This window comes from Abrus precatorius, unplaced genomic scaffold (assembly GCF_003935025.1).
Source record: "Abrus precatorius isolate BTA unplaced genomic scaffold, Abrus_2018 Scaffold2, whole genome shotgun sequence".
Classification (NCBI taxonomy): Eukaryota; Viridiplantae; Streptophyta; class Magnoliopsida; order Fabales; family Fabaceae; genus Abrus; species Abrus precatorius.
Window position 1 is genome coordinate 33847410 of NW_020874362.1, and position 18256 is coordinate 33865665.

Below are 18256 nucleotides of genomic sequence, written 5' to 3' on the forward strand. Positions count from 1 at the left end.
AACTAAACTTATTTTTCTTTATTTTTAACATAAAAAGTAATTTATTTAGATATCATCAAACTCAATTACAAAAAACTTAAAAAGACTAATTTATAATTGGAACAAGATCATGTATTATATTTTATACGTTGTTTGTCAATTAAAAATAATATTATTTTTTAACTAAAAATACATTTAATGTTATAATATATTATTAAAATAAAAAATAAATTTGATTGACACACAAAACCAACAGAACTAGAGAACTGCACTTAATTTTTATCCTTTTTTTATTTATTTACAATGACTTAACACGTCCAGCATTGGAATAATCCCGAAATATGAAAATTAAGAAAGGTATGTAGAGTTCTACTGAAAACAAAGTGTTTGACAATGATTAAAAATGTCCATTAGGACAAAGCGACAAGTAAACCCCACCAGTGCCCCCACAGGATAAGCCCAAAATATGAGCTTGCAACGTAGCTTCTCTATCACATTCGACTCATCACCGCTGTTCTCAACAGATTAGGATGTTTTGGGGTAGTGGGTTGGATCAAATTATTGCAAACCACTGACGTGGATCCATGCTGTATCATCCCAAGTTTCACCCAATGCTCCCATCTTAATCAACCAACAGGGTCACGCCACTCATATAATGCTACCAGAATTTACCCTCACATGTGCGCGGCGATTAGATATTGTCCCACCTCCACTTTTCGTATATATATAAAACCCCTTCATTCCCACACATACCATAATCCACATTTATGTTCCAATCCACACCAATATTAGTACTTAGTTACTTCTCAGCGTGAGTATAAAAACAAAGACCCCGTTGTTGTTGTTGTTATCATTAAAACTATGGGTGCAACTTCTATGGTTCGAGGAGGAGTCACCAGATTTCTACCAGGTTTTCGTAGGGAATCGGGGCGTCAAAGACTCGACTTTACATCGTACGTGGAACAACCTGAAACGGGTTTTGGTGATGTAGAGTTTGATTTTCTCGACGTTGGTGAGATGTCATTAGCTAAAAGTGGGAGTAGCGATGAGTTTCAATGGGATGAAATGGAGTTAGATGAAGATGATGGTGAGAGGGTTGACAGTGGTAGCGTTGAGGAGAATAGAAGCTTTTGGGAGAACCAACACCAAGTTTTGCAGGTAACATGGCACCACTTTGATTCATCCATTTTGTTTGATTAATTCTTTCCTCTTTTTTTTTCATTGCTGAATAGAATTTTAATATATGGAAAGGAAATCAATTAAGTTGCTACCTTTGTCTTTGTTCTACATGGATCAATGAAATTTTAACTTGAGATTTGCAAAATCAAAATATTCAAACGATGAACTGGTGTTTAGGAACCGTATCATTAGAAACAGGTTCAGTTTAGATATATATTTTTTCTCAAAAGCACTGGAAGAATAAAAAAAAAAACTCTTTTTTATAAATTAAAATTATATAAGTTAATTTTAACATATAAAAAATAATTTATTTTACTTTTTTTCTCTATAAATACTTATTCAAAAATTATCAAATTGGGTCAAATCTTATATCTAAAATTTCTCTTAAGAAACTAAAGCAAGTAATTCAAAATAAACAAAATCAGTTGATTAATTTAGATAAGTTTGACAAGTGTGATAAGCTTAGGTCAATTTTGTCATTTCTATTTTTTTAACCAGAAAGCTTAGTTGTCTTCTGAGTTTCTCTAGACATGTTGGTTTTGACCAAATTGGTTTTTACTTGGTGCAGACCAACCTATTTAGAACTAGTTCGTTGGAGTCAAGGATAAGGAATGCCACCAAAGAATCGATTCAGGATATACAAAACGCAGAAACAGTGTGCAGTTGTAGTACACAGGTGGCTGCCAGCTCCTGTCGAAACTGCTTGATGAGAGAAGTCTCTAGGCAGCTTCAGAAGGCTGGTTATAATAGCGCCATTTGCAAAACTAAATGGAAAAGCTCACCAAGTATTCCATCAGGTAAATACCATGTTGCAATATAAAAATAAAAATAGAAATCAAACTATTCAATTCCACAAATCATGACAAGGCATTCCAACCAAGAGTTATATTATTTACATCACTCATTTTATCATTTTTTCCCCTCTTCTTATTTAAACTATGTTATCCTTTCTCTCCAACAAATGTATCTTTTTCCTTTTTGACATTTGTAAAACTTTTCCTATTTATTTTCTTTTAAAAATAAAAAAGAGGACTTCTTAGTTGGTGTAATTATGACAAGAAAGAAACTGTACATTTTAAGTAAGTTATCTCATCTTTTTTTTTTTTACTTTTTTTTAATCTAGAAGTCCCTTTCAAACACTAGACTGTTTTCGCTTTCTCTGTAGCGTATTATTATAACAAATAATTAAGATCATTTGCCAAAGCAACTATAATTTATTAGGCTTTCGGTGTTTCTTTCAAGAGCAACTTGTCTCTTAATAAAAATTTAACCTGTTAGGTACAAAAAATTTCAAATTTAGTATCGTACAAGTTACAATAAAATAACTAGCTAATCAACCAAAGAAAAAATTAATTGAAAAGGTTAACAAAAAGCTAACCAAGTATTATGATAACTGTGCAGGGGAGCATACATTTTTGGATGTGATAGATAGTACAAGCAAGAAGCAAGACGTTAGGGTGATCATAGAAGTGAACTTCAAAGCAGAGTTTGAGATGGGAAGGGCAAGTGAGGACTATAACCGGCTTGTCCGAAGGCTCCCTGAGGTGTATGTGGGAAAAGTTGAGAGACTAAACAACATCATCAAGGTGTTGTGCATGGGAGCCAAAAGGTGCATGAAGGAAAACAAAATGCACATGGGGCCATGGAGGAAGCACAAGTACATGCAAGCTAAGTGGTTAGGTCCATGTAAAAGGAACACCTCAACAGCTTCCCTTTCAATGGGATATTCCGAGGTGATGCCAAAACCGAAGCCTAGGGCATCACTGTTAACTGTGGATATGCTAGAAAAGCTTCCCAATATGCACCGTACAGCTGTTGAAGTTTTGTAATTCTAATTAAGACAGAAAAAAAAATTACTTTTTTTTCTATATTTTTCCCCTTCGCTCTTTCCTTCTTATAAAGGAGTAGTGTGGATCAGATATATTTATATATATTCTTACAAAATTATGTAAAAATAATTTGTAGCAATAGGTGGCAATATTCAAACCCTCTCGGTTCCAAGACCCATTTAACATATATACACCTATTTTTGTTTATTGATATGTATCTTCACTTATACACTCGCCTTGGGTGAAACAAATGAAGTTTACATGCAATCGTACTTTGCTATGGACAAAATTTGAATACAGAAGTATGATAGTTTTTTTAATTAAAAATAAAACCACTTTAATAATGAATATTTATTAAAGTCGATATTAAAAGTTTATATTAATCTTTAAAATGAAACTTTGGTTTTATTTAGAAATACTAAAAGTATTTAAAATATTGAATTTAATATTTTTAATTTCTTTTGGTTATTTTCCCTCAGTGTGCCATAAATATAAAAAAAAAATATATTAAATAATGATTAAGTTATTTAAAATAGAATATGATAAGAAATATCCCTGATCCCAACATTAAATATTGTTTATTATGTATAGGAAGTTTGATATAAGATATTTTATAAAGGATCCTGTTACGATTAAGACTTGCAGGAAAGATATAAAAAAATTAATTTATAATTTCTTTTTGTTTTTTGGGGGAAACGAGGGGACTCATGGCTGCTTTATTCAAAATAATTTTATTTTATTTGTCTAATTTGAAAAATAACATATAAGTTTAAAAATATAATCAATACCTTTCTTTGTATTAAATTTATTTTAAACTTTTCAACATGACATCTAATATTATTTATCCCTTATTTATGATATGGATATAAAATATTTAAAACTTCAAGGATTTGGTTGAGTGCAAAAGGACACGGTCTCATATCTGATATAATTTGCAGGTTCGAACATCAATTGTCTTCTTGCAATAAGATAAATATAAATATTTTGTAAGTACTTTTTGACTTCGACGGCTCTCCTTCACTTGGAATACGACATCGTTAATTCCCTTTTCCTAAAAGATTTGCCATCTAAAGTATTTTTAAAATGATTAAAAATAAAAGAATAAGTTAAAAGATAATAGTTCATGTTGTTTTAAACTTTTAAATGAATAAATAAGTATAATAATTTTAAAAATAAACAACTAAAAATAATTCATGCTTATTTATTCATAAAATATAAAAAATGTTAGCAGCACAATGTTAATTATTAACTAAAATTTATTGATTAAAAATTAAGACAATTCTGTACGTGATGATTACTTCGTATGACCTCAATATACACTTGTGGTATAATATTAAACACAAAAAATGAGGAATGCAATGTGCGTGCAGAAAGCTAGGGTACACAATTGCAAATGCAAGAGCTTTGCCTTAAGGTTTAAAGCTAGCTAGCTCGACAGAAAGGCTTTAGAAGAGTGGAATTGCTTTTGTATTGAAGGATTGAAGGTAAATCACTGGGCAGTTTTAGTGAAAGGAGCTTTATAATATCGAAGATTCCAAGTGTGCTGAAGCAAGATTGGATTGTCCATATATATTTCACACATGTAAAGGTGGATAATGTCTGTGTTGACAACTAGAAAATAGACTTATTAGATAAATAAATTTAGTTATTGTCTCAAGGTAAAATGAGTTATCAATTAAGTAATACACAAGGGAATTAGTGTGCTTAAATCATTAGACATATTTTTTAAAAAATTAACGATTTAGATTATTTATCTTATTTTAATAATACTAGTTTTCATAAATTTATAATTTAATTCTTTATAAAAATTTGTAAACTTGCATTTTGAACATTTAAAAGTTGTTATTTTAAATCTTTATAAGATTGAATTGATAGTCATTTTTTATCTTTCTCATGCAAATTATGTATACATTTTATGTGTGAGTGGTGATTTTGAGAATTAAAACTTTTATGTATGTAATAATCAAAATGTCATTTTAAATTTTTAGAGTTTAATGCAAAACTCCTATGCATTTAGTTAATGATTTTTAATATTAAAACTTTGAAACTTTTATGTGAAATTTCACAATTTTGATTTATCATATAAATTAGCTTTTGTATTGATGAAATATTTAATGTCATTTTAGATTTTTCTCTTAACGTTAACCAAGCATAACGTTTACAAAATTTTGACTTAAATAGTAGTTGTAAGAAAAAATTGCTTGCTAGAAGAATATTGTTTAAGTAGTATTAAAAGTAATTTAAAAATACATTTTGTGTTTAAGTGAATAAATATTAGCTTAAATGAAATTAATTCAACTTAAGCAAATTATATTAAAAAAAGAATCCTTGTATTTTTAGCTTAAATAAAAAAAATAACTTAAGTTAAAAATAATAAAATTTGTATGGTCATCAATATAATATATACATTATTTATTTTATATTATGCAGTAAATAGTTTCAAAATAGTCTGTATCGGTAATTTATTAATATATTTTTGTCTATAATAATTAAAAAGTCTAATATTATAAAGAGTGATGTGAAATCAACATGGATGGTGAGGAAATTACTATAATTTGTTCGTGGGATTAAAGAAAGAAAAGGACGTTACTGTAAAGAAATTATGGAGCATATGCAGAAAGGAAGAAGGGTAATTTTATGTTAAAAGAAACCCCCCAAAATGATATTATTCATACTGTGGATATCTTCTGCCAATTGCCAAACCTTCTCAGCTGATAGTAGAAAACGTTGACCCTTAAAAAAAGCTGCTCTGTACGGATATTTCAGCAATTGGGCTTATTCTTTTCTGCTTATGAGGCCCAATTACACCACTTCTTCACCTCATTTTGGACTCGTCCAAGTTGTGGGCTTTAAAAAACAAATGTTATGCTTTGCTTATGAACCAAAAATCGCTCTCGTCAGATTAAAGATGCACGACCTCAAAAAATAATTCCTATGAAATTCTTTGTAACTGCAATATATGACAAAAGAAAAAAGAAAAAGAAAAAGAAAAATACACTGTGAGCCAAATTTTCAAATGACTAAAATCATACAACAAACTAAATCGGGGAATGTGAAATTAATCAGGTTAATTTTAAACATTTTTCATCATTTATTTTCAACATATATTTTACACTTGATTATTAAATAACATCTATTATAATTCACAAAATTATGCGAGTCCTTCTTTTTATTTACTGAGTCTCGTTTATAATCTTCATGATTTATAATAATTTCCAACTAATAATAACTAATGTGTCATAAAAAGTATGTAAATATATTAGTATCCGTAAAAAATATTATTAGTAGTCCTTGATGATGAATTTCAAGTAGTGATTTATTGATAGAAGAAAACCATACACGTGATTGGCAATAACATCCAAAATTGCTTGGGTGGTTTGAAAAAGAAATATAGCCAACATTATTATTTCGTTTGACTGATTCTTATACTTTGTTTAGGATGGCAAAAACTCAATAAAAAACAGTGATTTCGACTCCAACGACCATAAGAAAAAGAGTTGTTGCCTAGTCTTGATATTTACATGTTTATTAGTTTATTCTCCAAATGGTTAATTCACTTTCTGTGACATGTTTATAAGAATACATTTCAGTAAGAACTAATAAATAAAATGTTCTATTAGTATTAAAATATATAAAAATATTATAAGTTGAATAATTGTACTTTTGTCTCACTCTATTAATGTTCTCTTATACAAATTAATAAAATTACAAAAATATAATGATAAAATTTGTAATGGACAATTTAAGAAGGTCCAATGTTGTACGTGAATGTCTCTAGGACGTAACTCAACGCTCTATATACATCTGTCACAAAAGATCATAATTAATACTTTCGCTTATGAACTTAAAATCTTCCACAATTATGTTACATTGATATATCTTGCAGCTTTGTTCTCATATTTTTCCTACAATTATATAATTAATAACATGTTATTTAATGAAATACGCAATTTGAATATTAGAATACTTTTACCCTTCTACTATTATCAAACTAACAAATACAAATGTAATAGCGACTATTCTTTAAAGCACGTTGGGCTCACCTTATTTGGATTCACTGAAAAAAAAAATCTACGTCAATTGTCAACTAATTAAATACATGATAAATATATATATATATATATATATATATGACATTCAAATTAATTATTATGAAAATTTATAATTTTTATTAATATAATAATTTATGGTCAAATGATAATAATAAAAATCCGTTCAATAAGAATAATTTTTTAATAATAATTCAATAAGAAGGATATAAGAGATTCATATAAATTTTACAGGACATAACAAGTACGGAATTGTATTATGTTCCTATTATTTAAAATAACATAAGAGGGCATTAACGAAGTAACAAATATTTAATAACACGTGGAAAGAAAACAAGTTAATTTAAATTTAGAAAAAAGAAAAGGGTACAATTGTATAGATTCGTACCTCTCCGGTGCGGAACCGAGTCCCAAAGGCCAATTGGCGTAACTTCAAGAACCGTATCGTACCTATGCTTCGAACCGTACCTAACCCAATTGGCGTAGCTTCGTTCAATTAACCAAACATAAATAAAAATCGCATCCGTACCTCATTCTCTCTGATAGTGACACTTGGATTCCTCTCTATCTCTCTCTCACACATTCAACAAACAACAAAAACACAGAACCAAAAACGAAACCCAAACTACGAATTCTGTCTCTCTCCCGACATTATTGTCTTCTTTTCCACCGTAGATTTTTCTTAATTCTCAGTTGTCGTTTTATTCATTAGCTTTTAAATTATAATAACAAATATGTAAATAATATTTTTACGGTATTATATAAATTAATGCGCATACGCAGGTTAGCTAAATCATTACTCTGTTCAATAAATTAATATTGAAATAACTAATATATTACACATTAAGGAGTGTGGTGTAATATCATTATCATATTACTTTTACGTATATATAAAGTACATGTAAGAATCTCTTATATTTAAAATCTACCAAATAGAATTAATAATGATAATGATAATAATAAATATTTAATATCGACTAACTAAGAAAGCAATAAAGTGAGGTATTAACTCTCTTGCACGTAACAATGAGCACATCCATCCCCCACTGTACCCTACCTGGCTACCCCTCGCCCCACCAAAGCACAAACTTCATCATCGTTTCAATTCCAAAACGACGTGTCCATATTGGAGAATCCACGGTCACTGTTTCCTGCGTATGAGATACGAAGTGTTTCACATTCATCTTGACCATTCCAAATTTGTACAATTTTTTTTTCAAAGTAATCCTATTAAAAATTTATTAATTAATATCTTCAAATATTAATTAAAGAATTAATAAATAATTTTTTTTATCTAAATTATAACATGTTTTACATAAATAATTATATTTTAATTTTTTTAAATAGCTGATACTGTTAGCATTTTAAAAAAATTAATAGAAGAGTTCCCTCTCCATTTCTCTCCCTCCGTGGAAAATGGAATTAGGTGCAGGAATTTTTTGTCCTTGCCAGCATATTAGAAGCTCATACAGGGAAAACATAAATAACCCTTTATAACACGCAGATTTGATATATATCTACTTTGCTGAAGGTCTTGTAATTCTAGAGGTAATTCTTTTTTTTTTAAAGTATTTTACTCACACTCTTTTCTTCTTTGTATTTGCAGATTCTTTTCCTTTCTTATTATTTATTTCTAATAAACCATTTTTCTTTTTGTGATGTAAGTTGTTTTGTTTCTTCATCTGGGTCTTCTATACATATAATAATTTAACGGGCTTGTCATTCTTTAAAATAATGGTGATTATTGTTGTTGATTTGTGTAGTCAATGGAGGATGTAATGATGGCTGTTTCTGCATTATCAACTTAAATAATTACTACTAATAATAAACAATAATAATAATTTTTTAATTAACGATTTCTGGTTATTTGAATTAAAGTGAATATTTTGTTAGCTAGATTGGTTTATTCTGGTTTCTGTGTGGGATTTCCAGGCATTTACGGAAGGTGGAGTTTGACTTTTTTGGAAAAAAGTTGTCAGCTGTGGAGGTTACGGAAGGTCAAGTTTTTGAATGATTAGAGTTTCTGTTACCTCTACAACACTGCATGTTTGTTGTAGGCTTTTAATTGAGACTTTCTCTTGGGGTTTCCATCACCGAATGGAATTGGATCTTTCATCTCAGATCAACTCACTCTTGCTGGGTTTTGATTGGTTTGAGTGGTTTTCTAATTCTATGTGGGAAAAGTTTGATTTTTCTTGATTCAACCCTTCAATTGTTGTTGATGGGTCTGAGGAAATCTAGTTCCTGTGGTTCTGTGATTAGTCTGAGAAGGTTGTTTGGGGACCACCCTTTTGGATTTGAGGCTTGTTCTCAGATAGGTAGTGGATAAAGTGATTTTGTAAGTGCAAGGTGTTTCTAGTTTTCTTCTGAAGGTTTTGGGGAATAACATGGATGAGGATAGCAGCAATTCTTGGATAAGGAGGGCTAAATTCTCCCACACAGTGTGTCACAGATTGGACTACTCAAGTTCCAGGTTAGGCTCTTTCAGCATTCAGCCAAGGGTTGAGCACAAATCTGGTCTGAAATCAAGGCCAGGAAAAACAGCTCCTGTATCTCAGGCTTCACAGGTTCAGAAAAATCCCATAACAAACAAGCAGAGAGCTTTGTCCCCTTTGCCTGAAAGCTTTATCTCTGATACCTTTAAGGAAGCCAGGCATGAACAGAAGAGGTTCTCAACACCAGGTCCACGGAGGAAAGAGCAAGATAAGAGAATCATGGGAAAGTTACTGAACAAGGATTCTCAAGTGTCCAATTCTAAATCCCCTTATAACAGTCCAATTAGCCACTTGGTATCAATGAAATTAAGCGACAAGTCGAAGCAGCGTAAGGAATCTGGATGGACAAAGTATTTTGACCATGGTGGAGGAAAGGTTACTGCTGTGGAAACTGCTGAGGAATGGAATGTTGACCTCTCTAAGCTCTTTGTTGGTGTTAGGTTTGCTCATGGGGCTCACAGTAGGCTTTACCATGGCATGTATAAGGATGACCCTGTTGCTGTGAAAATTATCAGGGTACCAGATGATGATGAAACCGGATCATTGGCTGCTCGGTTAGAGAAACAATTCATTAGAGAAGTCACACTTTTATCTCGTCTCCACCATCAAAATGTTATAAAGGTAATCAAATCCAATCTTTTACCTTCTATTGTGTGTGCTGTTTTCCAGACCTTTATTTGCTCGTTGAGAGAACTTGTTGATTTTACATGCTTGTGGTGCTGTTGATTTCTGATAAAACAAGGTATGTGTATTATTTTTCACATCTTAACTACAATTTTAAAAAGGTAAGGTGGCAAATACATAGTAAAACATATCATATTTTTAGTGAAGAACAACACTGCAAGCACCTACAGAACTTTGTCTAAGTTTTGTCCCTTGATTTTGTGTGGGATATTATCTGTTATTCTTGTCAAATACAAAGTGGGTGTAAGGTGTATCCATGGTTTTGTGCTAATTACTGGACTTGACTCTAGTTATGTTGAAATATCACCTGTAAAAGTTAAGGATAATGCGTTGTACATTCTTTCTCTTATATTATGGTCTGATTGAGCAGTTCATATCATGTTGATAGAATTTAATGTAATTACGAGGCTGATCCTTTATACACGTTTTCTCATATATCTTAATCTGATTACACAGTTCGTAGCAGCTTGCAGAGAGCCGCCTGTTTACTGTGTTGTCACAGAATATCTGTCAGAAGGTTCCTTGAGGGCATATTTACATAAGTTGGAGAGAAAAACCATTCCTTTACAGAAGCTGATTGCTTTTTCTCTTGACATTGCCCGTGGAATGGAATATATTCACTCTCAAGGTGTTATTCACCGAGACCTTAAACCAGAGAATATCCTCATTAATGGGGACTTTCACCTTAAAATTGCTGATTTTGGCATTGCTTGTGAGGAAGCATACTGCGACTTGTTTGCTGATGATCCTGGTACCTATCGTTGGATGGCACCCGAGATGATCAAACGAAAATCCTATGGGAGAAAGGTTGATGTATATAGTTTTGGGCTTATCTTATGGGAAATGGTGACTGGAACGATACCATACGAGGATATGACCCCCATCCAGGCTGCTTTTGCAGTGGTAAATAAGGTATGTTCCTTTGCAATAAATCATTTGGATCAGTTTTGTAGATATCACAATCTATAAATATTTATGATATCATTCTTCATTTGTGAAGTTATGTGCTGCTTTCGTCACTCTGCATTGAAATCCTCTCAAATAATAGGGAAATGTCCCCAACCCATTTATCCACCCAAATCTCACTTCTTCTGTGATTTCTTATTTTTTTTAGTTGGTGATTTTTTTGGACCTCTCTGAATGACAAGCATATAAGAGTAATGAAAACTGGACTAGTGTTCAATTAATGATACACTTTGCTTGCAGCTAGGCAATGCATGCTCCCTTAACTAAAAGGTTTTGCAATTTTTGAATGTATTTTATGAAGGTGAGTAGGTGACCATTACTCTCAGATGTAGCAGGCTACCATGCCTTGTTCTCCTATTGGAAAAATCTAATACCTTCAAAGTTTTATGTTGTAAATGAAAGGACATCTTTTCCTTTCTGCAAAGCTTGCTCCACTTTACTAATTTCACAAATTATAACTACTCTTTCCAAATTTCATCCATTTTTGCTTTCTTTATTGATTCTTTTTTATTTCAATATGTTGACTGATGATTGCAAGAGGTGCCATAATTTTCCTGGCTGTACACTTTTAGAGGAAATCAATCATATTGTCACTGAATAAAACGCTAATAAGTTTATAGCCCTCTGATACCCATTGAAGTACTCTATATTTTGAGATAGAACTTATATCCTTGGTGAGGTACCTCCTTTGCTCTGAAAACAAAGGTGGAGTATTAGAGATTATAGTCATCCATTCTTTACATTTATGACTAACTGATTAAAAAAAATGGTGTATACATTTCTACAAATGGTTGTTTTTTTAAAACTAATTTGCATTAGTTTATATGAAATTATTAAATATGCCTCTGATTCGTTGAGTGATGTAGCATGGTAGTTGATAAGATTACCAAGAATGGAACTTATTGAATTCTTGGGATCATAAAATATTGGGTAATGGTGGGAAATATTTTGCTATTCGAAACTCAAATGACATGCAATTCTAATGCTTTTGTCATGTGGTATTCAGAATTTAAGGCCAGTTATTCCTTCAAACTGTCAACCTGCTATGCGAGCTTTAATTGAACAATGCTGGTCCTTGCATCCGGACAAGAGGCCTGAGTTCTGGCAGGTTGTTAAGGTATTAGAGCAATTTGAATCTTCGCTTGCTCGTGATGGAACGCTGGTTCTGGTGCAAAACCCTTGTTGCCAAGATCATAAGAAAGGGCTTCTCCATTGGATTCAAAAGCTTGGTCCTATGCATCATAATAATGGTCCTGTGCCTAAACCCAAATTTACATGAATCTTCAAAGTGGCCTGGCTTTTGTAGTACACCAGGTTCATTGTAATTAATATTGAATGGTTTGGAAAACCCAAAAGAAAAACCAAAGGTTTGTTTTTTGAGGTTCTCTGGGTGTAGTCATCTTTATAATGTTAATTGTGAGAGTGAATTGATTGGTAGGCCTGTACATTGAGGTGAAAGCATCTTTTATTTTTACTGTTGTGTATACCAACAATTATAATTAAGTAATTTCACTAGGTTAAGAGTAGTTTATTTTTTGAGGGATCGCAATTTCCTGTTTATTTGTAAGGTATTGTATTTTTAGTTTCTTTATTGTCATAGTTTTGATTTTATTTTGTGTCGTTTTTTTTAACTGATGCAATGAACCCTGCATACCTGACCGGTGAGAGTTAGTTCATAATTGCATATTTTGCTTTCTTTGTAGTCCTGTTTTATTCTTCCATTACGAAATTGAAGTACTATCTTCAGAAGACTGCCTTAGACACAATCAGAATGGTGGAATCAACTTTGGATATAAAATTTGATGACTAACACTTGACAGTTGAATCAATTATTCAATTTATTATATGTTTAAAAACACTTTGAACGTATAAATTATAAATAGTAGCGTTAAAGTAAATGTGAATTTATAATCATTCAAATGTGAAACTAAATTTGCATTTAATGATACGAATGACATGGCTAGCTAGATTCAATTGAAGGGAAGACATGATGGTGGGTTAAATAATCATACAAGATATTTGTTGAGACTCAAGGGTATTAAAGTAATTTAGAGGATTTATGCAGCTGATATGGATTAACACTAACTGTTGATTTTTCCTCCATATCTGAATCTCTCAGTATTCAGTAACTTACTGCACAGGTAGGTTTCGGCATGCATGTGACATTAAAGTTGGTGTTATGGGGTTTTGCTTTTGGGGGTTATGCAACATACTCTGCTTTCTACTATTTGTGACTTTAACCAACTACTTGTGCAATATGTTATTCTTTCATTTAAAGATTAAAAATAAAAATAAATATTATTTGGTTGCTGTTTGTTGAGCACTGTAAATGAGTCACATTCATGACACTTTTCCCATAAATGAGGTTGTAGGAGCAGTTTTATTGTGTTGTCAAGTTATTGCGTTTTAGCACTTTTACATACACGAGTTAACTATGTTCAATGAATCTGAAATACTGCATGTGACTTGCTAAATTCTATTGGATCAGTTGTTCATGTTATGCCCTTTGATTTATAACTTTCTTATAGAAAATGAGTGTTATTTCTTTAAGGTAAAGAAAGCCTACGCTTGTTTGTATAGGGGCTATGTAACAACCTGACTAAGCATGCTAGCTGTAAATTTAAATTAAATGTTGCTGATTTAATTTAACAATATGGTATGTCAATGTCATGGCGTCACATTTGACTATTCTTTTGTTTTGTCGAAATGCAATGTTTTTGCTGACCTATGCCGTCGGTTAGTGGCCTTGCATTTGCAAGCATTATCATAAATAAAACGTTTTATATTTTGGGTCATGATATACTTTTTGTTATATTGGGCTTTCTCTGCTCAAACGGAATAGTACTACTTAGTTTTTGGGCTCTTTTCTGCAACAACAAGCACTGCTGATGGAGTTCTCATGATGTTTGTTTGTTGGGTAGAGCTAGAAAAGGTAGTACGTTTGACCAAAACAAGAAAAAGGGCTCCCAAACGATGAGTGACTCCCTGTAAAATTGAGATGCTATAACTTATTATTATTATTCAAACTTCAAGGAGTTAAATAAATAAAAAACATGGGAGTTAAAAGTATTTTTTTTATAAGATTTAAATAAAATCTCGTAAAAATATAATGATTAAAAATATATTTAAATTTAATATATTTTACTGACAAACACATTAATACGTTGATATACAAAATTGATATATTATTAGCAAATGAAATATGAGGATCGACTATATATATTAAGGTTTTTTTAGTTAACATGGTTTATTTTACTCTCTTGTATTAGGTTAGTATTAGTTAGTGATCTCGAGAGAACATTTTCTTTTGTCATGAACTGTTAGCATTAGTTTTATATTTTGTTTTTGTAAACTAAAGAAACAGAGAGTTTAGTGGCAAGAGAATTGTAAAGAGGTCAACTTTATTCAAATATACATGAGTTATTGCAAATGCAACGTAGTAATCTCATGTCGTTATGAATGAATTATCTTTTTTATAGAGGTAAATTTTTGCTTGCTAAACAAAATGATAACAAGTTACAAATTCTGTATCAAAATATAGATATTTGGTAAATAAGCTCATCTTATAAGTTAGTTAATTTGACCAAAATAATGTTAATTGTCAAACTAAAATTAATTAGTTAATTATGTTGAAATTGTTTTTTCTATTATATTCTTTTATGTGAGCTCCTCCTTACTTATGTCTCTCTCTCTCATGCTTGTTTCTTTACTCTAATATGATATCAAATTAGCAAATACTTTGACTATCTTCTTTCTGTTTTCTTCTCATCTTCTTTAACTATTTTTCATTTTTGCTATGGCAAATTTCAATTTGACCCAAGATCTTTCTAACATATACTATACTCATTTGAAGAAAAGCCTTCTTTGGTGTCGGTTTCACCCGTTCTTGAAAGTTTCAGTTATCGAAGTTGAGCTAGTTACTGAGATAGCTGTAGGGCGGCTTTAGGATTTTTTGCCTAAAGCAAACCTTAAAATGATGTTTTTTTTATTAATAAAATAATTTATTAAAGTTATTTTATTTTTATTTAAAATTTATTTTTTAAATTTTTTTATGATACAAAATTATTTATAAAATTATCGTAATTAATTTTTAATATATAATAAAGTTAATTTATTTAATCTTTGTTGAAATATTATTGATCTTAAATAAATTTTATTAATTTTAGCTTTTGACAAATTTTAGCTAAAATAATCGATAGTATAATCATTAATATTATTTTATAAGTTATATATGTATTTAGAAAAAAAAATTATATAATTAAAAAGTCAATTTATATAATTAAAATTTAAATTGAAATAAAAAAATCTTAAAATATAATGAGAAAAAAATAATTTATAAAATTGCACTTGTTTAACGTAACTCCTTTGTGGCTCTTCTTCTCTTATCTTCATGGCTTTTTCTCTTGTCAACAGAGCCCATATAAACATTTTGGGTCAGTCAATTTTCCTTTTAACTCTTTAGTTTGCATTGGGTGGGGATGAACCTGAAGAGAAGCTTCAAAAACAAAAAGGAGATTCATGTAAAAGAGTAAATTGAAAAATTCAAACAAATGTTACACCCTCTATTTGAAGGAATTTTAACAAGAGGAAAAGAGGATAACTTATTATATTTTATTTTATTTTTTATATTCGTTAATTAATAGTATATAATACTTTTCTCCAGGTGAGTTATCTTATTCAACCATTAAAGTGTTAAGTATTATTAGAATATGATAATTTTTTTTCTATAACATTCTCACTCATACTTTATAACTTTTTGTAATATTTTATAAAATATAATTTTAATATTTTTATAAAAAATTATATGAACATTTTTAATAAATTTTTTTAATCATTTTATAAAATGTAGTTAAAAATTCTCATAATTTTTTGTTCTAATTATAATTTATTTCCTAAAAATAAATTTTAGTTGTGAAAAACTGAATAAAATTATTATAATTTAATATCAAATTTTAATATTATATATGTAACTTTTAAAAAAATTGTATATATATATATATATTAAAAAAATTTAAATTATATTAATTTGATAAAAGAATAAATTTATTTAAATATAATTTATAAACTATTATTTTTTATTTATATAAACATTAAAAATAATGACATAATATTATCTATTTTACTATCTTAATATACATCAATCAAACATAGGATATGAGAAAAGCTTGTCCTTCTTTTATTGTATCCTATCTATCCATCTCTTTATCTTATTATTTCCTTATCATATCATATATGTTCACCAAAAAAATCCTTAAACTTTAATTCATACACCCATTCAAGAGGACAATCAAAGACTTTAAGTGTTTACCCCTAAGTAAATACTTTTTAAATTAAGTTTATCCTTGTTGATTTTTAAATTTCATCACGTTGTAATTAGTCTTTTTAAACATTAATTTTATTTTAATTGATCTTTGAACATTATTAATTTTATCAATTCTTAAACTTTACATCTTTTGCAAATAGCTCATTCTATTAATTAAGTTGTAAGTTGAATTTTAATGGAAGAAAACAACCATTTATATAGTTAATTTTTTTATTATTTTCTCTTCAATCTTTTTCTTGAATCTAAAATATTCTTATGTCGTGGTGTTTAAAAAATTAATTTTAACAAAAAAAGAATGCTAATAAACAATTGATACTTGAAATAAAATTTGTACAAATTACTAGGGATGTTTTCATCGCAATTGTTAGTGGATAAACAGAATCACTTAACATGATTGAAATTATATTTAGATCATGTTTGGATAAACTTCTATATAAATTTTTATAGTAGAAAAAAATAGTATAAATAATAAATAAAACATTTTTTATAAATTAAAAATGATTTTATGAGAGAATTTCTTAAAACTTTTTAAAAAATATACAAGAATAAATTATTTTTAACTTATGAGAGAAATTTTATTTAATTTTTATACTAATATTTTCTTCTATAAAGTCTTCTACTGAGATTTACTCAAACATATCCTTAAACATGATTTAAAACTATGTTGCAGAAACTATAATGAGCAGTGATAAAATAAATGTGGTTTTGAAATATGAAAAAATGAATCTTAACACTGACTCACAACTTGAATTGGTGGTGATGGCGAGTCCCTACCATGCTTGCTTTAGTTACTTCATTAAAAGAATCAATTATCCAATAGCCGAAGTCTCTGGTTTGAAACCTACATGATCAATGACCATTCATTTATAAAATTATAATTTATTATATTATTTATGAGTATAATTTTTATTTATATTTAAAAAAAATATTACACGTTCAACTAAAGTAATGAAGTATTTATTAGATTTATTTGTATATAAATTATTATTTTATTTGATAAAAACATTTAATCAACTGTTGTATTGGTATATGTATTTATTATTTATATATATGTAATGTATGATGTGAGATGAGTCTTTTTATACATGAATTATTAAGGTTAAAGATTTGGGAAATTACAAAAATACTTGAAAAAGTCATGAGATTTTAAAATATTTAATTAATTTGTTATAGTTTAAGTCAATTTTAAAAATTGTTTTTAAGAAAAAATAAAAAAATTCTGTTAACAACTAAATTTTATTTTTTTATTTTTAAAAAGAAAAAATGGTTTTTAAAATATAATTCAAACAGTAGCTTATTTGTTTTCTTTATAATAGTTTCTTTCCATTTTTCATTTAATCCTTCTAGTTTAAAATATATTAAATCCTTATCATTTTTAAAAATTAATTAAATCATTAAAAATCAATGTCATTATACCTCTATTAAATATCAATGATATGCTTTTTTTTATTTATTAACCTATTTTTTCATTTTCAATTCTCTTTTTTATAATTATTTAAGTAAATTTCTCTAAATTCTTAAATCTTTTTATTGCTAGGTGATAAATTCAACACTAAATTGGAACCCTGTATTTCAAACTATATTTATGTTAACATATTTAATATGAAATAACTAAAATAATTTAAATTAAAAAATCATGAACAAAAAAAGAGGTTTTAAGTCACCCTTAAAATCTTGAAGACTTTTTAAAATTACTCCAACACAATGTTGAGATTTAAAGTCTTACTTATTTCGCTATGAATTCAAATTTTT

The 18256-nt window shown here is 29.0% G+C and overlaps 2 protein-coding genes across 2 annotated transcripts; both read left to right on the forward strand.

Annotated features, from left to right (window-relative positions):
- The first annotated feature begins 657 nt into the window (after positions 1 to 657).
- Positions 658 to 3470, forward strand: LOC113858546. The gene is made up of 3 exons (XM_027491238.1): positions 658 to 1137; positions 1727 to 1955; positions 2560 to 3470. Exons 1-3 carry the CDS (start codon positions 841 to 843, stop codon positions 2985 to 2987), a joined length of 954 nt encoding a protein of 317 aa, XP_027347039.1. The 5' UTR covers positions 658 to 840; the 3' UTR covers positions 2988 to 3470.
- Positions 3471 to 8407: 4937 nt separating this feature from the next.
- On the forward strand, positions 8408 to 13453 carry LOC113857692 (serine/threonine-protein kinase HT1-like). The gene is made up of 4 exons (XM_027489823.1): positions 8408 to 8584; positions 8969 to 10152; positions 10672 to 11127; positions 12188 to 13453. Exons 2-4 carry the CDS (start codon positions 9424 to 9426, stop codon positions 12458 to 12460), a joined length of 1458 nt encoding a protein of 485 aa, XP_027345624.1. The 5' UTR covers positions 8408 to 8584; positions 8969 to 9423; the 3' UTR covers positions 12461 to 13453.
- The last annotated feature ends 4803 nt before the right edge of the window (positions 13454 to 18256 follow it).

Bases quoted from the DNA above. Each gene is read 5' to 3' on its own strand.
- LOC113858546 (XM_027491238.1), top strand. From the start codon at position 841: ATGGGTGCAACTTCTATGGTTCGAGGAGGAGTCACCAGATTTCTACCA. The intron at 1,138-1,726 runs GTAACATGGCAC...TACTTGGTGCAG, and splicing joins ACCAACACCAAGTTTTGCAG to ACCAACCTATTTAGAACTAG. The intron at 1,956-2,559 runs GTAAATACCATG...ATAACTGTGCAG, and splicing joins CTCACCAAGTATTCCATCAG to GGGAGCATACATTTTTGGAT.
- LOC113857692 (XM_027489823.1), top strand. From the start codon at position 9,424: ATGGATGAGGATAGCAGCAATTCTTGGATAAGGAGGGCTAAATTCTCC. The intron at 10,153-10,671 runs GTAATCAAATCC...CTGATTACACAG, and splicing joins ACCATCAAAATGTTATAAAG to TTCGTAGCAGCTTGCAGAGA. The intron at 11,128-12,187 runs GTATGTTCCTTT...TGTGGTATTCAG, and splicing joins CTTTTGCAGTGGTAAATAAG to AATTTAAGGCCAGTTATTCC.